Genomic DNA, 23,640 nt, shown 5'->3' with positions numbered 1-23,640 from the left:
AGGGGAGGTTGGTGGGGATGCTTGGTTTGGCTGCAGTCTGTTACCGCGTGCAGAGATGAGTTGCCTGAGAGTCTCTACTGGGAGGGGAGAATAGCGAGCGGGGGCGGGGAACAGCTTGCAGGTGGAGATGGAAGTGTCTTCCATTAGGTGTTGAATTAGGGAGGAATGAGAAAAGGAGGTTGACTTCGGGAATTGGCTTGCTGTCAAAATGGACAGTGATCTATTTTAAGAAGCCACACTTGTGATTATTTTCCAGAGTTTCAAATAACTTAGTGATAACAGTGAAAGTACTCAAAATGGGACTAGCAGAGCATCTGAAGCTGGTGTCCTTTGTGTGAGAACCATTTATCAAAGCAATTTTGGCTCGTAAAAGAAATCGAAATACGAAATTTCAAGCTGAGTGACAGAAATGCTACTGATCTTTCTTGCTGGTATTGTAATGGCAAAGGGACTGAGATATGAATTGAGAAGTCCTCCGCTTGAATCCCTAGTCACATGTACACAACATGCTCCATCCCCCAATGTGCAAAATGGGAATAATACAGACTTATATTACAGAATTAAAGGATTACAACCGAGTAACACATGTGAAGTGCTTTAGAATATAAGAAGAGCCCGCCAGACTAGACCACTGGTCCATGTAGTCCAGCATCCTGTCTCATACAGTGGCCAACGAGTTACTCTGGAGGGCCAACAACAGGGCATAGAGGCTGAGGCCTTCCCCTGAAGTTGCCTCCTGGCACTGGTATTCAGAGGTTTACTGCCCCTGAATGTGGAGGTTCTCTTGAGTCCCCATTGCCGGTAGCCACTGGTGGACCTATCCTCCATGACTCTGTCTAATCCCCTTTTAAAGCCTTCTGTGCCTGTGGCCATCATTACATCCTCTGGCAGAAAATTCCACATTTTAATCACTTGTTATTTGAAGAAGTATTTCTTTTTGTCTGTGCTGAACCTACTGCCCATCAGCTTCATTGGATGTCCCCAAGTTCTAGTATTTTGGAAGAAGGAGAAGAATTCTCTGTTTTCACTCTCTCTATCCTGTGCATAATTTTATGAACCTCTATCATGTCATCCTTAGTCATCTTTTTTTTAAACTGGAAAGTCCCAGAATCTTCAGCCTTTCCTCATCGGAAAGGTGCTCCAAACTTCTGATCATCTTGGTTGCCCTCTTCTGTCCTTTTTCCAGCTATGCAATGTCTTTTATGAGATACAGTAACCAGAACTTCATTTATACCCCACTTTTCTCCCCAGTGGGGGACTCATTATTCTCCTCTCCTCTCCTCCATTTTATCCTCACAACAACCTTGTGAAGGAGGCTAGGTTGAGAGTGTGTGACTGATCCAAGGTTACCCAGCAAGTTTCCATGGCAGGGTAGGAATTCAAACTTGAGCCTACAATAACCATTACACCACACTGTCTCTTTATACAGGGGCATTAAAATATTGGCTGTTTATTTTCAATCCCTTTTCTAATGTTCTGCATCATAGAGCTTGCCTTTTTCACTACTGCAGCTCACTGTGTCGATCCTTTTATTGAGCTGTCTGCTCTGACCCTGAGGTCTCTTTTCCTCTCAGTCTCAGCAAGTTCAGACCCCATTAGAATATACTTGAAGCTGGGATTTTTTTGGGTTCCGGTGTGCATCACTTTGCACTTGGCCTACATTGATCTTCCTTTGGCTCGTCGTTGCCCTCTCCTGACACTCTTCACAATTAGCCTTGGTTTTTCTCCATCCTGAATAGTTTTGTGTCATCTGCAGATTTGGCCATTGCGCTGCTCACCACCAGTTCCAGTTTTTTGAACACTTGAATTCACTATCCAGAAACTGAGTATTGTTACAGAATGTGAATGTCATGGGAATCCACTTGTATGATCAGGGTAGCAAAATAATAATCTGGAGCTAGGATTGGGGCTATGGATTCTTTCCTGCTCGTATAGCTTTTGGGGCTTACTAGCAGGAGAAACTGTCCCCTTCTGAAGCTGTACTACAATGTTCCTTCATTGCAGGGGTCGGCAAGGCAACCATTTTTGGTCTGAATGAAGAATGAAATGCAACCTCCACCGGTGGTGATGGTGTGCTGGCAAACAAAAGGGGTGGGGAATGAGGGTTGGCCTGGCCCCAGAGGCAGCTCCGCTTGAGGGGAGGGGGCCACAGTGGCAGCAATGGCTTCTGCTCTTCAGAGAGTTGGTGGCCCCACATGTGTGGCTGGCAGCCCCCTCCACCTGTTTCACAGACTGAGTCTACTGAGCAGCAATATCTAATTGCACCTGTGCAGTACTGCACCAACCACTTACTGGGAGGTGCCCCAGTTGATGACATTACTGCTTTAGGTCCCCCACCCCCAGTCCCAAGAAGCAAGCTCTGGTCTGGCCTGACTCAACTGCATCCCTACTTCTGGAGTGGAACAAGGAGGCCACTGTGCCGAACAGAAAGGTCTGGTGTGCTCTGTTTGCACCTGCGCCAGGTGTTGGTTACTCCTGCTTTAGCATACTGCTCAAATTGTCAATTATTATTTTTAGGGGCATGTCTACTTTTAAAAACAAAAATGAAACTGCTGCTGTTGCAGTGACTCCACTGTTCATGGGGGGTGCCAGGGAGAGGGAGATCTGAGTGATAAGACAGGGAGGAGGAGAGGCTTGTGGTTTCACTGATCTGTGCTGTGATCTGCCATATTCAACAATGTGCCCCAAGCAAGCAGCGGGAGGAGATGTGGCAGAGAACTGGGAAAAGAAGGCTGGCTTTGGTTGGCTGCAACTGGACCCAATGATCTTTGGGAACAGGGAAAGCTAGAAAGTAGCCTTGGGACTGGAGTAGGGCTCCTTGAGGCTTGTGCAGCTCTATGCACAAGAAACAATACCTGCTTCTTAAAGTAACAAGCTTGCGCATAGAACAGGGGTCACTGGATGTGAGGGGGGTGGATGTGAATTTCCTGCATTGTACAGGGGACTGGACTAGATGACCCTGAGGGGATACCTTCCAGCTTTATGTTTCTAACAGTAAAACTGTTATATTTTCAAGCTGGGCAGCATTTGGCTTGTCATTAAGAAAGGCTTAAGTGTTTTTTTTAAAAAATCCTAGAATTAGGCACTGGATTTGGCTTTCTTGCAGAAATAGCTGAGGAAAGACTTTAAAATATAGTTAAGGGTCTTCTAAATAGCAAACAACAGCCACTGATGTTTCAAAAAGAGTAATGCGATAATCAAGTGGTTATAGGGAGTGTCTCTTACATTTCTCTGAATGATCTCTGGTGATGTCTTGTGTGGGGGACCTGACATCCCCCCCCCCCGAGCATCCCAAGAAGTTACAACAGCCCTGCCTGCAACATTATACCCAGCGGGGATGGGGGGAGATTGAAGGCTAGTTCTCATCTGAGTAGCTGTACTCTGGTATGCACACGTATGTGTGAGAGAGAGTATAAAGCACATGCACCAACTGCCGGCTACAAAATTAGCATGCATGTGCTTTCAGCAATAGTTTTGTTATTGGGAACTCATGGGGAATGAAGATTCTCAGTTAATCAAAAGTGCCAGATGCATTGCCCTGCCCTGTTCCCTATCTCTAGGAATCCCCACCCTGTAGGGAATGCCATGGCAAAATCCCCCACATGTGGCAGGAACCTTCCCCTTGCGCCAAGACATGGAGCTGTCCTGCACAGCAGACAAATAAGTGGGCCAGCTGCCCTGTGGCCTTCTGGCAGAGCTGGCATCCAACAGCTAGAGGCAAGCTGAAGGGGAAGGAGGTGCCCAAGGATGACTTCAGCTGGCAGCGCCAGCTTTCAAAAGCTTGGCTGCAGCGGGATGCACCAAGCTGACTGGCTGGAGAGGTGGGAGCGGAGCACGGACACACCTGAAGGCACAGGGATGTGGTTGCTGAGAGAGAGGAGCTTGCCTTCTGGGTGATGCTAGTTAATTGCGCTTTTTGGATTATCAGATGGTGGATAACAAAGCTTTTACTGTATATAGGAGTGCTGATTAGACTGATTTACTTGCTTGTGTGCATACGAGCACGTGCTGCTTGCTGAGTGGTGTGTATGAGTCCGTGCCCATTTTGTTTTTGGCTTTACATACCCAGAAAGGAAAAGCTTAGTAAGAACTGATTTTAAGGCTAGCAAGCTGGGAGAATTTCTCTTGAGTAATCTTGGAAAAATATGTTGCCACGGTTAATGTCTGTTTTCCTTTGCCATCAGATTGGCTGGTAACCTTAATTGAGTTCGGTTCTCCTTTAATGGATGACACTGCATGGTCTCTATCTTTAAAATAGTCCTTGAGGGCTGATTGGGATGTCCAATATGTGGGACTCTTCTGCTCTTAATTGGTTTGAACCAGATAACCCAATTTGCTGTCCTTAAGATGCTACTAAGGGTTCAAAATGGGTGGCTAGATGCAGCACGGCAGTGACCTTTTTAAATACGTCTCGTGTGATGACTTTAACCATCTGGTTAAAGTCATCCTTTGTGTACAGTTTACATTGATGTGCTGAGCTATGTCTTCCTATGCCGCCTCCTTCTTAGATTTGGGGGCGAGGTATAGCAGAAGAGTGATGAAGCTTGGCTTACAATGTGGCTAGATGATGCCATCAGCCTGCCTTTGAGTGGTTAATGCGGTAAGCGGTTGATTTAATGGCAGAAATAAGTTCAGCTGAAGTTGTGCAGGAGAGGTAGAAATTGCTCCAGTTTCACAGGCTAGTGAAGCAGAGGAAGGAGTTTTCTAAGTTGCAGGAGGACACCCCAGAGACTTGTAATGGAGCTGCTTTAATAGCTTGAATTTGAGGGGAAAGAACACCACTGCGTCGGTAATGACTTCAGAGTAGCATAATGAATTGGATTAGGCAAAACCGAGAAAGACCACAAGGGAAGAACTTGGTGACTGGACAGAATAATGACACTGGAAAATCAAGGCTTACTGACGTATTTTTATATATATGCACGGGAGCGTTCTCTCTTTGATGGCATGAACTCTCCGTGGTGATTGTTTTAAATCACTATCTTTCCAGGCTGACTTCTGATTCCTTTCATGTAATGGCTTTATGTGAATTAAAACAGCTGCCCCGTTGTTTCAAGATCATTTGATTCAACCCTTCACATGGTTTTTAACCACTTGTTCATATTCCACACAGTTTAAGAACATAAGAACCCTGCTGGATGAGTGGCCTGTCTAGACCAGCATGCGGTTTTCCACAGTGGCCCACCAGATGGTCTACATGCAGAGCACAGGGAACCAAGCTTTCCCCGGTTGTTGTCTCCAGGAACTGGTATTCAGAGGTGCTCTGCCACTAAACATGGAAGGCCCATTTAGCCATCATGGTCGTTAGCTGCTGGTGGACAGGGCTTTCATGAAGTAGTCTAATCTCCTTTCAAGCCAAACTAGCGGCCATCACTACATTGAAGTGGCGTGAGTTCACTGGGTGCCATACATTTCAGTATCCGGTGAGCAGGAGAACAGGTTTTCTGTACCATTTCTTATTGCCGTGCATGATTTTATAGATCTTTTTTCATGTCTCCCGTTAGTCGTCTTTCTTTTAAAATGAAAAGCCCTGAACATTTTAGCCTTTTCCCATAGGGAAGATAAGAAAGAGGTTGGGTATGTGAAGAATATTTTGTGGCTTTGGTTCCAGATGGTGTGGTATCCTAACTTTACCAGGGAATAGGTGGAGTGGCCTGTGAGCTATAGAAGGAAAGTTAGTTATCTGTAAAAAAAAACCCAAGTTGCTTAAAAATTTGTTCAGTTTTATGCAGTTCATGTGTTTCAGTAGCCGTCATGCTACCTGCTGTCAGGTGTTTGGTGTGGCTCCTGTAATATATATAGAATACCGGAAGTCTTTATGCTAGTGCCTTACCTTCCTGAAAATTCCCAGAAAGTTAAAATGCTGGAATGACAATCCACATAGCGGGTTGAATCCTGCCTAATATTTCCATGGACAGGAGGGGGTGATTTCTGCCCGTTCCCCCCCTTCCTGCAGCAGACCGCGACTCCTTCTCCAAGCTATTCCTAGGGGTTCCCCTGGGGCAGCATTTTGGGTGACGTTTGAGACTGCAGAGGCAGGAGGGAGTTGGGAGGGTGTTGTACTGCACAGATGGGAACGCCTCTGTCCGTGGAAATGTTAGACGTGATCCAAGCCCATGAGTGAGTCCCTTGCATCCATCAGGGCAATCAATATTTGTAGACTTCTCTACAGCTGATGGCAGCTGTGCTTCTTCCTTAATGTGTGAAACAGCTCATTACAATACTCTTAATCGTTAAAATCCAGCACAAACTCGAGATTAAGTCAAATGTGGTAGGAGTGTTAGTCTGAAATATTTTAATTTTTTTTAGATGAAGTGTGTGAAATTTCGATAGTGCCCTAGTGATGAAACTACCCCTTAACAAACACTGCATTAAGTGCTGTGAGGCATATATCTTGTGTGACTCTCTGATATGTACTGTGCTGCAGACATCTCATTGGATGCATCCTTGTGTGTGTTTTAAGAAAGGGGAAGAAAACAAGAACTTGTAAAAAGAAAAAAAATCTGAAAAAGATACTTGGAACAAGGGATTTTCATGCTATTCTCTCAGCATTCATTTGCCTTCCAACATTCTATAGACCAGAGTTTCTCTGTCCCTTGTGACTGCTGACCTGTTGAACAACACAACTGTGGGGAGGCTGGAAAGAATCTGCTTCAGATAGAGAGAAAATCTTTTAAAGTGGAGGTACATTAAAGTATAGAAGGCAAAACGGGAAACAGAGCTCTGCATGTCCTGTTCAATGTGCCTGGTTGAAAAGGGCAAAAGTCCACTTGTGCTGTGCTGAAAGACAATAGCAAGTCTCTCGTTTGACCTCCCACCGTGCTGTTTGTGTGTACAAGCTCTTGGTTGATGCACGGACATAGAGAATCCTCTTGATTAGGGCAGTAAGTATAAATATTTCTTCAGATATAAACATCCTGTGCACCAAATGGGGTGGGAGTTCCGATGGAGGAAATCAAATTAGATTAATGCAGTCCCTTCCCCTCAGCCAGCAGTTGAAGTACAATCCCCAGTTTCCAATTTTCTGCCCTGTTCTGCTCTTCCCTCTGTGTTCACAGGCAGCCTCTTGCTAGGTGATAAATATCTCTTCTCAGGTACAATATACTCTGAAGAGATAGTATGGTTGTGGTGGTTAGACTGTCAGATAAGAAGTGGGGAGTCCCAGGTTCAAATCGTCATTCTATTGAGAACCTCCCTGGTGTGACTGGGCCTCCTTCTCTCAGCCTAATCTGCGTATCTGATAGAGAGGAGGAAAGAACTCTGTATACTGTCCTGAACTCCCTGAAAGGACAGGAAAAAAATTACAGATAACACTTGAACTAACTATCGAATCTATCTTAGTGTTATGGTCAGGTTTCAAAAGAATCACTTGAGTTTTTGCAACAGCCAGGAAATACTGCTGCATATGACAGAAACCCCCTGACAGAAACCCCCCTCTAGCTCACCCCGCCCCCCCATAGATAGATTTTAGTCCCAAGCTACACAATCAGCACACCTGTATAAGGTATAGATGTAACGATTCACACTGTGGATGGGGAATCAAATCTGTGGTTATTTCCCATATTAAAGAAAATAATCTCCTCCTTGCCCATAAACACATCAGGGGGAAGTCTTGTTGGAAAGCTTTTAAAACAAAATAAGGGGAAGTCTTCAAATATTTGCTCAGACTGCAGGTAGAGGAAAGTGCTCCAGTCCTTCACATATTATGTCGAGGACAGCTCTTTCATGTATGAACTCACCATACAACACACCCTAGTGTTTTGCCACTATTGGAAGATTGGTTGGTTTACACATAGCACAGCTTTTTTGGTGGTAGCTCCAAAACGAGTTTTTCCACCAAAAGGCACATTTTGCTTCATTTATTTTTCAGAAAATTAGTAAAAACAGTTCTATTTCAAAAGCTTTTGGCTTGAAAGTTAATTCCTTTATATAACAATAGTATCATGGATTGGCTGTGCTCTGTTATCTTCTATGTGCTTTTTATGCCTTAAAAATTATTGCACTGTTTGTTATGCTTTTTAATTGATAGTTGTTGTCAGCGGCTTTCTTGGTTTGGAGAAGAGGTAATTAACATGTCTCCCCCCAATAATATAAATCTGCTTAGATCTTAAACATTCTTCCTGTGCTGGGTTTTGCTTTATATTACTGGATAAAGTAATTACTTACAATTCAAGGTTTAATGGACAGGACTTTATGTATTCTGTAATTTCATAGTTACGCCGTGCAAAATTTAGCATTTAGCATCCAGGGAATTTGTTCTCTTCATCTTACTATTTTTAGTCCTAATGGCTGCAAAGAAAGAGTGGGAAATGTGTAGATGAAACCAGAAAAACTTGGGGTGGTTGGAGGCTGAGGCTGAAGAAGAGTTCCAGTCATTGGTGTCTTTGCTCCTCCCCTAATTGGCAGAAGCAAAATAAGCAATGCAAACTTTGCTTTAAGAACCATTATTAGACACTTCTCTGTTCCTTGTAAATGTTAAACTGTCCTCCTTCAAACTGGCCTTCCTCCCTGCGCTCATGTGCCCATGGCAGAGAGAATACATTTCAGAAAAACATTTGTTAGTTGGATATGCGACACAGATAAACATCTCAGCTTTCTAACATCTTGTTCGGTATGGTTGGGGGGCCGTGAAAGCCTTCGACAATACATCTTGTTCGGTTATGTTTGAGTGAATTGCATATATTACCATTTACATTCTGTGGTATTGCTGAGACCAGTGGTTAACAGCTGCTGGATAAATTCAAAAGAATTTTTAAAACTTGTTTTTAATATATGCTTGGCGTACAGTTCCTTAGTGGCACTGGGAAGTTGGCTTAATAACATGCAGATAAATGAACTTGATTAAGCCACAAGTGAAAGCGATGCTGTCTTGTCTTTTAGGTAGTACCGTGGCTCAGCAAGTTCCTGTGCAAACCATCCAGCTGCATCAGGCCCCCCAGCAGACGTCGCCCACAACTGACAGCAGCACTGACCTCACTCAGACCTCTTCCAGCGGGACAGGTGAGCACCAGCCCTCCTCCCCGCCCTAGCTGAGAGTCAGAATGGTGGAATGTTTAGAGTGTCCAGCTAGGGTCTGAGAGGATCAGGTTTGAATCCCCACTCTGCCATGCAAACTCTCTGACCTTGGAACAGTCATGCTCTTTCATCTAACCTGCCTCATAGGAAGATGATGATGTGAAGTGCTCTGAATCACCCATTGGGGAGAAAAGTGTGCAATGAGTTAATTAATTAATTAATTAATGAGCCTTCCAGCCAGCCACCTAGATAAGAGGAAAGTAACCCCTTCCCGTTTTTTTCTTTCCATCTGTTGGACCATTGCTGTCCTTCTCCTCACACCCATAGAAACGCTTTAGAAATGGGTAATATGGGCTGCCTCTTAGAGCCGTTCCTTTTACTGCTGAATTTGTAAGTTTCTATGGTTTTAAGTGGTAATTTCATGTAGATGCAAACGTTATCCGCTCTGAGCCCGCTTAAGGGAGAGTGGAATATAAGTTAAATAAATAAATAAATAAAAATGGTTTTAGGCTTTGTAGCATGTCTTTCCAGAGGCCTAGACCTTTCAGCCTGTCCTTTTGCTCTTGTGGTTAAGTTGCTTTCATCTGTGTCGATGGCCCAGAGTCTTCTCTTACTCCCACCCGCCATGGGAAATCTCTTGGTATCTTGTTGCCTTCAGTTAGGGACTCATGAGAGTGTGGTCTAGTCAGTGATAGCTGGAGCTTGCTTTAAATCATTTCTGTTTCTGTGCAAAAGTGGATCACTTCCTAGAAGACTGTGTTCCCCTTGAGCTTAGCAGCTGTTGTCTGGACCATGCTGAGAAGATGGCAGAAGAAGGCCAGTAAAAACATAGTTGCCCTAACACAGCATTATTCTAGTGCCATCTAGTGGGCTTAAGAAGAATCTGTTGCTTATGAAAATTCTGTACTGCCTTTCCAGGCATGTTATATAAACTGATTTTCCAAATTAATCTGTTCATTCTGTCCTCAGATTGTTCCGTATATGTATAGTAAAATGTAACAACCAGCACCATAGGAGTAAAATTGGTAGTAAACTGAGACGTGTGACTGAATGAGCTGTGGCCAGCCCACAGCTCTTTAAAGAGTAAAGAGAAAGGGTACCTGCTCGATGCGCATTTTTTCAAACGGGTATTTGCTGTGTTAATTCTTTATGTTTAGGTGTATACTGTACACCTAAAACAAAGTAATATACAGGACTGAAAAAACCCTGTTAAAAACCTTAGGGAGCTGGCTTGGAAACAGGAAGAGATGGTGGTCTTTGTGCACAGAAGAGAAGGACCATGTGTATCTGTACACACTTAGTAAAATGCATCTGAAGTGATCAAAAGAATCCCATTATTAATAGTAGAGCAGCATTAAAACCTTCAATGAAGTCTATTCAACGAAACGAAGCAGTGGAAAAAAGTCCTTAAAATCAGCCACATAGTCAACTGTAAAACAGCGCAGTCTAAAATGAAGTACATAAAATTGAGTAGGTTAGGAGCTGACCACAAGACAAGTAAAAAGGATGAAAACTCTTAGTTAAAAGCCTGAGTAAAGAGAAATGTTTTGTCCTGCCACCTAAAAGAGAGAAACCAGATGAGCCTAAAGTGAGGGATTCCCATGGTGAGGCACCTTATCTCAGGTTGCCATTCACCTTGCCTCTGAAGGTAGAAGCACAGAAAAATAGGGTTCTAGACAACATGGGAGGAGACAGTCCTTCAAGGACCCCAGCCCCAAGCTATTTTGGGCTCAATACTCCTTCCAGCCATATTGAACAACTGTCCTGGGTAGAAGGGAACTGTCTGCCAGTACATGTGTGGAACCCTTCATGTAGGAAGTGTGCTTGAGGGGCTTACGACAGGCCAGGGAATACCATGTGACAGTCTCTCATTCTCTTTCCCCATGGCCTCCCTTCCTTTTGGTTGTTGTGTGAATAGGTGTTCTGATACTACATTTCAAACAAGCAGGGCAGATGATTGCAGTGATGCAGAGACTGAGGCATTGTAGGGATTAACACCAGTGTGGTTTGTCTTGCCAGTGACCCTGCCAGCGACTATCATGACGTCATCAGTGCCAACCACAGTGGGAGGCCACATGATGTATCCCCCTCACACGGTGATGTATACGCCCACATCCGGTCTCACAGATGCTGGACTCGCAGTTCTTAATGCCTTTTCTCAGGGGCCATCAGCAATGCAGGTTTCACATGGACAGGTCCAGGATCAGGGTAAGTTCCAAATTAGGACAAGGGCATATAATAGCTTTTTAAATATAAAGAGTAGTCTTCTTCTGCCATTTGTTAATTATTGGCTGTTTCAGAGGAATGAGAGTAGTGCCAAAGATGAAGAGGTTATGGAGTGTAATGGAATTCTTCTGTAGCAGTAGGAAAGAGCAAGATCCCAGAAGCACCTATAAAACTAACAAAATTTGTGATAGGGTATGCGCTTTCGTGAGTCACAGCTCACTTCTTCAGCTGAAGAAGTAGCTGTGACTCACGAAAACTCACACCATGCCACAAATTTTGTTAGTCTTATAGGTGCTACTGGGATCTTGCTCTTTCCTACTGCTACAGACAGACTAACACGGCTGCCCATCTTGACCTATCTCCATGGAATTCTTCTGGTTGTTCCGTGCTAAAGCACCTGCTTTGCATGCAGAAAGTACCAGGTTCAATCCCTGGCATCCACTGAACAAGATCTCGGGTAAGAAAAGGGAGGCTACATAAGACAGATGTCACTGAATTTAAATGGGCTACTAGAATGGCTCTTATATTCACATATGGACTTACATTGGATTTTATTTAACAAAATATTACTCACTTTTTGGCAAGGTGGCTGATATTTTTTGGGTTGTTCCCAGCTGATCTGATGAAGTTATTTTAATGATGCTTGCTTCAATACAAAAAAAAATGCCACTGGGACTGTGCTTGGGTCATTCTGAAATGTGTTTTGTAAGTGGTGTTAATTTTGAATAACAGCCTCTGGTGTCTGTGACTTTCTGTCTGTCAGGTGGAGTCCCTCAGGTGTTTTTGACAGCGCCATCAGGGACGGTTCAGATCCCCGTCTCAGCTGTTCAGCTTCATCAGGTAGGTACAAAACAAAGGGCTCAGTGCTCCTTCCAGCCACGTCCAAGGACTCCTGTTTGGGGAGCGCAGTTTTCACACCTCTCCCTTCAGGCTGAAATCCCCCCATTCTGTTGCTGTCCTCCAAAAACAGGATTTCTGGGGATATTTTGGACTGCCGTGAGAGGGGAGAGGGAATTGCTCTCCACAAATGAATGTCCTTGTGCCCACAGAACCAATAGTTAGGATCCAAGCCAGTGGTTTTCTCTGCAGTGTATTAACGCGTAGGCAACATGCATATCTCCAGTGTCTGGGGTTTTGGCTCTTTTGTGCATAAGCCACCTAAAATGCATTCTTGTAGTACTCCATACCCTGTTGTTGTCTTAAGAATTACGATTACCTGACTTTTGTAAAGACACCCAAAGCATGAAGGTCCTTTGTCCTCATATATTTAGGATCAGTGGCATTCAAACATCATAATTAACTGTAGTTAATACCCAGAGTTTGATTGAGTGCTAGTTAGTTATGATGTCTGGTTTTTAGTTAATTAGCAACATTTTGAGCAGATTTTGTTTTTTTAATGACATCTGAATTCACAAATCAAGTTTGTTGAATAACACTGCTCCTTGCAGCCACCTGACCAGAGAGCATAGGGAGGATAACCAATCTGCCAGAAGGGGGCGATAAGTGCTGGGGTTCTACAACAAGAAGTGGGGTTCTGCACACCAGCTAAACTTCGTTATTTATAATGGAGCTTGTTGTGCGAATCAGGGTTGGAACAAGTCCAGGATGTCTGAATGCAGCCTGTGTTTCAAGTTGCATGAATTATTTCGAACACTTCAAAAATGGGAGAATATTGGGGTGTATGTGTTTTGATTACATACCTTTCCTGGAGTAGTGGAGAATGCCTTCATGGTTTCAAGCCTATTTGTTGAAAGCCTTAGAGACCACAGATGGAACTTCACGTGGGCAGGGGATAAAGACTTCTTTCTATATTCCCTGCATTTCATCCAACCTTCTATTTTGTTTAGTAGTCCTACAAAACTCGTACCAACCCAGTATGCAAAGCATGTAAAGATTTACTAATTGCTTGACCCATATAAGTTGCAATTTGTCTATTATGGCGCTGAATTCTGGATCTCTTTGATGTACAAGCCAGTCTGTTACTACGTTTCACACCAAAGCAGAAACGATCTTGGTCTTCATTGCCTCTGTGGTACAGTGCCACACTTTCATTTTTCTCCGTCTCCGGGAGTGAAGGGATGGCAAAGTCATCCAGTGAAACTGGCAGTGGGTTCAGGATGGACAAATTCATGGAGGATAGAGCCGTCCATGGCTACTAGTGGAGATGACTAAGTGGACCCCCATCCTCCAAAAGCTACAGTATACCAGTTATGGACAAATAGAGGAGAGTGGTCATCTCCCTGCTCTGTTTGCTGTTGGAATAATAATAACATTTGATTTATATACCACCCTTCAGGACAACTTAATGCCCACTCAGAACGGTTTACAAAGTATGTTATTATTATCCCCACAACAATAATCACCCTGTGAGGTGGGTGGGGCTGAGAGAGCTCTGGAAGAGCTGTGACTAACCCAAGGTCACCCAGCTGGTTTCAAGTGGAAGAGTGGGAAATCAAACCCGGTTTTCCAGACTGAGAGGGTGCAGAAGAGAGTGACGAGAATGATCAGGGGTCTGGAGACTGAGCCCTACGAGGAAAGGCTGAGGGCCTTGGGAATGTTTAGTTTGGAGAAGAGATTGAGGGGGAACATGATTGCTCTCTTTAAATATTTGAAAGGCTGTCAGTTGGAGGAGGACAAGGAGCTGTTCCAGTTGGCAGCAGAGGATAGGACCTGAAGCAACGGGTTTAAATTACATGCAGAAAGGTACCGGCTGGATATTAGGAAAAACTTTTTCACGGTCAGAGTAGTTCAAAGGTGGAATCAGCTGCCTAGGGAGGTGGTGAGCTCCCCCTCACTGGCAGTTTTCAAGAAGAGGCTGGATGAATATTTGTCAAGGATGCTTTAGGCTCATCTTGCATTAGGCAGGGGGTTGGACTAGATGGTCTGTATGGCCCCTTCCAACTCTGTGATTCTGTGATTAAGAGTCCTGCCACTCTTGGCCACACAAACCAAACGGGCTCCCTGGGCTGGTATCTGACTTGGCTATGAATATGCCCATGTGTCTCCATATTGCACCTTTGCCCAAAGAGTGATAGATGGTGGAAGAGCCCTGGAGGCTGGGTCTCAGAAACCAGTGAAGTTGCTTGCATATATATCATTCTGTTTAGTGGTGAATCTCATTGGAACGATGTGGCTGTCGACTTGCAGATGAAAGGCTGTTTCTCCACTAAAAGATATTTAAGGCTCTAACATTGCATGAATTTGCCTTTTGGCCATTGAATTTGCTTCTTGGCCATTGCAGTTTCTGATGCCTGTCCAGCTGTGATGATAATTTTGAGCAGATGCACTCTGCTGGTTCCTCTCTTTTTTTTTTGGAGCCCATAGTGTTTATGTTATAAAGTTTTCTCTGAAGAAAATGTCTCCACTAGAGGAAAAATCCATGTGAGTTTTTATGGCTACTCCTTCTGCCTCCACGTGATGAAATAGAGAACCACATAAAATTAGAATTGAGTTGGGTCATTTCATCTGGTTGCATCAGACAGTTGGGCTGTCATGTGACAATTGTAGTCATCAGGCAGATCTCTTCTGCTGAGCTAATGTTTTCCTAAACTTTTGAAACTCAAGCCACAGGATTTTTTTCCCTCCTTGATTAAAGTGGGAGGCTTGCTTCACCCTTGTGTTCAAAAAGCGACATGCATATTTTCTCCCTGGACAGTTCCCGCTCTTCCTGCGATAGTAGGATACATAACCCAATTTCACTGCCTCCCACCCTCTTCTTTGCCCAACCAGGCAGGGCTCAGGAATGAGACTTTAGCTGTTCTTACTGGGATTTTTTGAGTTTCCCCCCCAGAAATGGTTACCATAAGTTGAGAAACAGATTTTTGCCTTGCACCTCTCAACCTTGACGATACGATAACTTTTGACAGTTGTTCAATGTGTCACCTTGCATGAGTCATTCATTTTTTATAGTTGGGAGGTTGTATCCTTTGAGCCATGAGTGGAAAGTACTTCCAGTGGTGTGGATCTTTTCCTCCTTTCCCCCTGCATCTCCAAAGCCCCAAACAAAATCAGTGCTGAGGATTAAGGGTGCTTTGTGGACAAAACGTTGTGAAGCACAGTGGCCTGTGGTGAGGAAGGAAAATTGTGTAAAATTGTCCCTCCTTCCTGTTCAGCCAATGGAAAATTTGCTCTACCATATTTCCACCATCAACAGAAGAAAGGAGGTAGAGATGTAAAAGTTCCCAACATATGGAAGACTCGGGCGGGAGGGGGGGATCTTTTTTCCAGGACAAAAATAGTAATTTGGGGGGAAATTGAAATATGTTCAATATTTACTTTTATATTAAATCTAAACTTCTTTTTACTCAAGGAAATAAATAAAATGCATAATTTTTAAGTTGGCATTAAAATGGTACTATGTGGCATATTTATGGAATTTAAAAGTTTAACTGCAATCCTGCACAGTTACTCCAGTCTAAGCTCATTGATTTCAGTGGACTTAAACTGGAGTAACTATGCATAGAATTGCAGTGTAAATATCTTCATTTTCTATAAGAAAAACTCTTAAGTATATCCAATACTTTAGAAAGAGTTGCAAACTGCTGCATCCTATCTGGTTTTTAAGGTACTATTGGATCTGGATCTTACTATTCTATGCTATCATAGTATTTATTTTTAATTTTTGGCACCTGAGAGGTAGGAAAAAATAAAAGTAGAAAATAAGTTCTGTAGAAAACAACAAAAGGTATATTATTTGGAAAGAAACTCTCTCATGTTATAGCATTTTATTACCAAAACTATTTACATTTTTAATGTCCAAGAGGTTTTTTTTTTAGTACTATCCACAATTTCCCAATTTTTCCATAGGAAAAATTTAGAAGGTTGTTAGACTTTTTCATGTTATACATTTGGAATAAGTGAAATATTTTATAAGAAGAGATTTTTCTAATTCAAAAAGAGAAGATTTTTCATAGGTTTTTTTTTCAGTGCTTTGCCCATTCCAGCCAAAGAATTTCCCAATGTTTCCATTGAAAAAAAACGGAGTAAGTCCTCAGACTTTTTCATGCTGTATATTTTAAGTGTGAAAAACCTTGCCTTGAGAAGAATTTTATTCATTCTAAAAGACAAACTATTTCATAAAAGTTTCTTTACAGTGTTCCTCCAAATTTCCCAGTTTTTCCTTTGGAAAAATTGAAGAAAAAAGCAGGGTATAAGTGAAGTAAATAAAAGACACTCGGTTGGGCTATGGTTTCTTCATAACGTTTGATGATTCCTGTGACTCAGCTCTAGCAGAGGGTGCTTCATGGAATCCTGGGTCATGCTTATCCCTGGTAATAATCTCCGTGCCCCTTATGAACAGGAGGGATTTTTTAAATTTACTTTATATATACCCCACCTCTCTCCCCAGTTGGGGCCCAAGTGGCTTACATCATTTTCCTATCTTCCACTTTATCATCACAACAACCCTGTGAGATATGTTAGGCTGAGTGTGAGTGACTGGCCCAAGGTCATGCATTGAGCTTCCATGGCAGAGTGGAGATTCAAACCTGGGTCTCCCATATACTGCTTGGATGCTCTAAACGCTACATTACACTACACGGGCTCTCTCTGTGCAGTGCCATATCAAGATTCCCCTCCTCTGAACACCATAGTTGAAGGCACGATGGCTCTTCAAGACATGATGGCTTTTCTTGTGGCATGGTTTGGGAATCACAATCACTTATTCTTTTGATCTGTTTTTAGTTATGTATTTATTTTGCTTTACTGAAAAGAAGAGGTACACATGTTGTGAATGTATTTGTCCTTGTCTAGAACATCTCCTGACAGTTCTGATTTCCCTCAGTAACTCCACTGGATACCTAGTCCAGTTCTGCTGCATCCATTTTGAGCTGGGCCGGCTGGAACTAGTCATCATCTGCACCTTTGTTGATGCATAGTGGCTGGATTCTATTATTTGTGTGTGTGTTTGCATGCAATTGCCTAAGGCCTATCCTGTTCCTTTTTGTCTCTGCAGATGGCTGTCATCGGGCAGCAGTCCAGCAGCAGCACCAACTTGACAGAGCTGCAGGTGGTCAACTTGGATACGTCGCATAGTTCCAAGAGTGACTGAAGATGGCTGAGGACCTGGGAAGGAAAAGGGGGAGAGTGTATACCTGGCACCCACACCTGCAGCCACCACCGCCAGCTTTGTGCTGTGCATGGCCCAGGATCAGCGTGTTCCTGAAGCTGCACTTGGCACCAGGATGTCGGCGGTCCCTATTTTTGTACAGACTCCGTCACTTATTTATTGTTGCCTTTTTCACGTTTTCTTCTCTCACACTTGACACTCACCCACACGCACAGACATATACACACACGCATATTAAAGGCCAGCAGGCGGGAACTAAGCATGGGCTAAAGGGGTGGGGGTGGCTTTGTTGTGTTGCAACGTTGCATTTACGGTCGACTTTTCTCCCCAACCCCTCCCCATTCCAGCCAAAGAAATTCTGTCGCACAGGTGGGAGAGTTTGCTCTGCCATGTATAAAAGCCGCCTTCTGTTTTCCATTATGGGAGTGGGAGTGTATTCTGTCACTCCCCCTCCCCTCCCTACCACTGAGTGAACTTCCCTCCTTGGTTGATTGCCTCTAGGCAGAGCAACAGAGGCTGTGGGAGAGAAGATGGAATACAGAAGGCCTTGAAGGCAACATCAGAGGGAACCTTTGGTCAGAGGCAGCCATCTCTATTGTCTTTTTAAAAAACCATGATGGGGAAAAAGGGCTCCCCCCACCCCCCACCCCCAAAGTTCATGTCCTTCAAGCTGGCTGCAGCCTTGTGCCTTCAAGCAATCAGTGACTGCATTGTGGGCTGGCCACAGTGTTGGTGACCTCCCTTTATTTTTAGCATGTTTCTGCCAGAATCTACCCAAGGTTTCTGCTGAGGTGGTTGGAAATGGGGTGGGTATGTGGCAGCACAGAAGGCAAAGCATCTTCAGCATACCCCTAAGTTGCTCTTCTCTCAGAATGGTTGGTTGGCGAAACAAAAACAACCCAATAGTTGGCTGTGTGATATACAAGTGGCAACTTTTTGCCTTTTGAATCTGGCAACACAACACATTTCACTGCCAAAAAGGGTGTTTGTAAGCTTCGCATTGCTCTTTCTGGAGACACATTTGGCCGCTCTGAAGTCCAGGAGCTGCAGTTGCTCCTAGCCTTTGGGTGATGCTTGCGGAAAGCATCCCCCTTGGACAGGTTCTGTTGTTTTTGCTGGTATTTTCCTCTGGGAAAGAGGAGGAATTGAGCCACAGTCCTTTTTAATTAGGGAGGGTATAAAGGAAGGGAGTGGGAAACAAATAGAGAGAGCTCTATTTTTGTAACTTTTAAACTTGATTAAATGCCTTCCCAAACAGTCGCGCATGGATACTGAGACATCAGTAGCTAGGAGCGCAATAATTGAAGTTGGTCCACAGCTTCTGTTCAGGCAGCCCTGAAACAAGACAGTGTGTTGTATTGTCAACGAACATGTTCAACATGTGTCTGCCAGGCAGCCCTCTGTCCTTACTTGGAATTGGGTGGATGGAAAAGGATAGAGCCTAGGCCAGGGGCAGGTGAGGGAAATCTGTTTCCCTTGTGACAAAAGTGGGAAATACTGGAGCGGTGGCAGCTACTGTTGAGTCTGTTTTTTTAAAAAAGAACTCCCTGTCACGTTGCTTCAGCATGCGGCTTGGGGAGAATAAATGCAAAAATGGGAAAAAAGGGAAAAGCCACAGGGCTACTGAGTCTGCAAGGGAGAACAGGAGAGTACTTTGTGCCTATCAGTGGGAGGAGCAATGAACTCTCCTGTTGGTAGAGAAGCTGTGCTGTTGGATAGATACTTGCACACAATCATGCACTTCATTCTAACCACACAGGAAGCAGCGAGGGGAAGGAGTCCTTCATCCCTGTCACAGGAAAACAAGGAGTAACTTGCAGCAAGCAGCTTAGTGGTTTTGCCCCTCGAGGGCCAGCTGCGGAGCAAGGAGGCTGCAGACTTTTTAGGGAAAGGAAGCAGCTACTGTAACTTTTTTTCTTTCATTTTTTTTAATTAAAAACAAAAACAAAAGAAGCCTTGAAAAAAAGACTTTATTTTTCTAAGTGTTAAACTCAGTATTTATGTAATTCTTAAAGGAATTAAAGTCTGGCTCCTGTACAGTTTTCATGGGGTTTGTATGGGTGGGGTGGGGGAAGAATGGGCCATGGAGGGTGGGGAGGGGAAAAGGAGAGGAAAAGGGGCCTTTGTATTGTAACCTTTGGAAATTATTTCCATGAACATTAGCGTTTAAACTGGTCCTAGATCAGGCTCGATGGAAGGCTTGAGCCAAAGCCAGAAGGGAGTTGTGTGTTGCCAGTTGGATTTAATCAGCCAGACGAAAGCTCAAGCCCAGCTCCTGCTCCACATCCACCTTATGAATGTTTAGTAGCAATTCTCTGGCATCCAGGGGAGAAAGAGAGGTAGAGGGAGGCAGCAGAACATCCTTTTGGTTACTCCCTCTCCTTCCCCCCCCCCCAAGCATTATGAGCCCACAGAACCTCTGAACTCTATAGAAATGCTCTTTCCATTTGGCAAAAAGGGGCAGTACAGAGATGGTGGCAGCTACATAAGAACTGATGTGCTGTTTGAAAACTCTCTGTCATGTCATTTCAACATGAGGCTTGCCATGAACAAATGCCCCCCAAATGCATTTAACAAATTCCACTGTTACCTAACAGTGTTCCTGTATAATGGTTTAAATGTCATTATTTGCACACTCCTAGATTCTTACAAGTTCTACCAAATTTTACTTCTGCCTGCCCACCCTCCAGGCTGCAGCCTTTCCATAGAGCTGTCTAGTTAGTATCATGATTGTGCTTTGAGCTGAACAATCTCTTTCCATTATTAAAATATTCTTTAAATGCATAGATACTATAAATTGGGGTTTTTAAAAAGTTTTCTGGTGCTGAGTTTATTGTTCAGTCTTTTTAGATGAGTTTTGGGGTTCAAGAGAACATGACATCTTGGGCAGATACAGAGTAGTTTTACCAAGTAATAGCTTATCACTGTGTATATGTAGCCACTTTGTAAGGTAGTGATCTGTGTACCAACCTGTCAAATGATAGAGTTTTACTACATTTGTATATCTGACGAGAAATCTTGGGAGGTAGGAGATGGGTAAAATTTTCCTTGCAACAGGTTGATTTAACATTTAACTAGTCCTCAAGCACAGTGGTAAGCATGTCTCTTGGTAAATAGTCAAAAGTATTCACCCATTGTGGAGTTAATAAGCATGAAGGAAAAAGACATTTTGAGTATGCAATCCTTTTTGTTTCAAGAGGAAATCTGGTGGAAATATTACAGTGATTCTACCTGAGATAGAGGCGCAATGTCAAAGAAGTGGTTCTCTAATCATGTTGTTAAATGCAACGTCTGTGTTCTGTTCTGCATTTCTCTGTTGTACTGTTGACTTCCAGTGCTGTAGACCTTGCTCTGGGGAGTCTATATTCCCTCCTTCTCATTCAAGAAGTTGCTCTTCTACAAAAAGCACCTGCCAGATAAACGCTAATGTTGCATGTAATTTAAAGTGTTGACTTGTAAGAACACTTATCAGGGAAGAAATGGCATTTATTGTGTGGTGATCTTTTTTTAGTTCACTTTACAGATTGTTTGGGGTTTTTTGTGTGTGTGCGTGCGTGAGTGGCAGTGTGTGGGGTTTGTTAATTTCCAGGCTTGTGTTTCTGGAAGGATGTGACAGTAATCGCAGTACTATGTACAGAGCTTTCTTTTGTATTAAAAAAAATACTCTTTCAATAAATGTATCATTTTGTGCACAGACTTCATATCTTCAGAGTTGCCTCTGAGATCTAGAAATTGGAAACAACTAAAATTCAGATTGCTAGTGAAGGACTGCAAACCAAAAATTATAGCAAAAGTTTATAGGTTTAGAATGTGTTGGTTCACTGTTTAGAAACCCAGATGCTATGTGGAACTCATGTTCCCAAGCACATGTTTCTTTAGGTAACACATGGAAAGGCATTATAATAGAGAAGAATCAGTGACTGAGAAAGTCCTTTTCCAGCCAAATTTCCTTCTAGGTCACTTTTTCTCTAGCTGGGCTAAAGCCTACCTTTATACACACAGACCAGGGCCTACACTTAGGCCCTTTTCACATTTCCATTTTAACCTGGTTGTTATCCATTGCTGCCCTGACTTTGTGTTAAGCAATGTGGGGGCAGCAGTTTCAAACAATCATATGTGAATCGCTGTTGCCATTTCAAACAGCACTGCTTGATTTGGCATCAGAAGTGGCTGCTGCCCCCCCCCTTCCTGGCCTTTACAATTAAAAAAAAAATCACAAAAATATTGATATAGCATGGTAATGACAGGTATAGTAGGTTCTCTCTAGCCCCTTCCCTTGCAGAGATATAAGGGAAAAGGCATCTTTCCTGGGACTTCTTTTGATAGGACAGTGATCAGTAATATTTTTGGACCTGGAACTTGCCAATACAAAGAAAAGGACTGAATCTTCCTCTACTTGTTCAGAGTAATTAACAGATATACTAAAACTGCTTTGACTCTGTTTTATAAAGTCAGTTATTAAGCATTTTTGCTGCAGTACCAAAAAAAGATTTATGCACTCATTTTTCTATTCTACTGCCTTCACTGATTTTGAGATGGGATAGACAATGACTTTCTTCATTCTTAGATATACAAACATGCATTGGATTGCAATGTCATTCACATTCTGTGAATGTGTTTGAAATGTTTAGTCCTATACTAGTGTGTTTGGGGTGTTGCAGCTGCCTTTAGGATAAATGACCATTTTGAAAAATCCAAAGGAATCAGTGCTTGATCCAGTTCTACTTAGTTCTACTGGAAAAGAAACAGGAGTATTTCAAGGACAGTTAATATGTTGTATTGTCGAAGGCTTTCACTGCCGGAGAACGATGGTGGTTGTGGATTTTCCGGGCTGTATAGCCGTGGTCTTGGCATTATAGTTCCTGACGTTTCGCCAGCAGCTGTGACTGGCATCTTCAGAGGTGTAGCACCACTGTGACACTGAGAGATCTCTGTCTTTTGGTGCTACACCTCTGAAGATGCCAGTCACAGCTGCTGGTGAAACGTCAGGAACTACAATGCCAAGACCACGGCTATACAGCCCGGAAAATCCACAACAACCAAGTTAATATGTTAATTATATGACAAACAATGAACCGCTATCTTGATAAACCACATAACCTGGGAGTGCCATGTTAGGGTGCAGTGTTGGGCTAGAATCTAGAAGAAGCAGGTTCAGATCTTCACTTTGCCAGGAAAGCTTGATGGGTGGCCATGGGTCATTCACTCTCAGACTAAACTACCTTACAGGATTGTTGTTGTTAGAGAATGGCAGAATGACGTTGTAAGCTGCTTTGGGTCCCCATTGGGAAGAAAAGCAGGGCATACATATCCAAGTAAATGTAAGGAGATCTCTTACACTTTAAACATTCCCTGCCATTGATAAAACAATGCCATGGCTGTAGCTACTTTGTAGTTCTTAGGTTTGTTAAAGTTTTATCAGCTAGGTCCGCTTGAAGTACTATTCTTGAGCTATCAGAAGAAAGGCAGGCATATACATCCCTTTTAAATAAGTACCATGACAGTTTGCATAGTTTTGATAGGAGTGAGTAGCTCAGGGATAGGAGGTCTGAGTTGCATATAGAAGGTCCCAGGTCCAGTCCTTGGCATCTGTAGTTGTAAGGTCATTGGATGGATCATTCTTCACTTGAGAGCCTGGAGAGCTGCAGCCAATCCAAGTAGGCAGTACTGACCTAGGTGGACCAACAGTGAGAGCAGTTTTGTATGTCCATTGGCAAAGGGGAGTACGATTTAAAAAGCATAAAAACAGCTTACTGTATTTGATAGGGTTTTCACATCCCTTTACTGAACAAGATGTTGTTTGTTTGCGTTTCAAATCTATCACAACTCAAAGTTCAGGTTAATTAACTCCTTTACTGGCTACACTGTCAGAATTCTACCAGATTGTTATGGGATGGTGTCCACGGCACTAACAAGGGCAGTAGCCTCCATATTGTGAGCGGCTGTCTGCTAGGCTTATCTATTGTCCCTAAGAAAGATATCAAACTACCTGTATCTCCACATCTATCTGCATACTGGAGGCCTCATAAGTAAAGGTAACCAAAGGTTAACTAAACAGATTCATATTACTGGGGTATGTAGATCCTATCACTTGTATAGACCATAAGTGGAGCTGTTTCCAATGCTGGCTGGTGAGTGCCACCACAAAGAATGCCGATTACAACTCATCTCTACAGTTACCAGTTCCCCTGGAGAAAATTGCAGCATCAGAGGGTGGGCTCTATGGCATCATATCCCAGCTGAGCTCCCTCCCCTCCTCAAACTCCACCCTCCTCAGACTGCATCCCCAAATCCTGAGGAATTTCCCAACTGGCAATTGAAAACCCTAGTGC

General features: G+C 43.3%; 1 protein-coding gene across 2 annotated transcripts in view; it reads left to right on the top strand.

The window, feature by feature from the left end:
- Nucleotides 1-20,996, top strand: part of SRF (serum response factor) — a 71,237-nt gene extending 50,241 nt beyond the window's left edge. For both annotated transcript variants that reach the window (XM_054984191.1, XM_054984183.1), the window contains 4 exons: nucleotides 8,881-9,000; nucleotides 11,035-11,223; nucleotides 12,005-12,081; nucleotides 17,195-20,996. In XM_054984191.1, coding sequence (XP_054840166.1) covers nucleotides 8,881-9,000; nucleotides 11,035-11,223; nucleotides 12,005-12,081; nucleotides 17,195-17,290 — 482 coding nt within the window. In that variant the 3' untranslated portion in view covers nucleotides 17,291-20,996. The remainder of the gene's footprint in view (nucleotides 1-8,880; nucleotides 9,001-11,034; nucleotides 11,224-12,004; nucleotides 12,082-17,194) is intronic.
- Nucleotides 20,997-23,640: the final 2,644 nt, after the last annotated feature.

This window comes from Eublepharis macularius, chromosome 1 (assembly GCF_028583425.1).
Source record: "Eublepharis macularius isolate TG4126 chromosome 1, MPM_Emac_v1.0, whole genome shotgun sequence".
In the NCBI taxonomy this organism is placed as follows: Eukaryota; Metazoa; Chordata; class Lepidosauria; order Squamata; family Eublepharidae; genus Eublepharis; species Eublepharis macularius.
This window is presented reverse-complemented; position numbering and strand designations above follow the sequence as displayed.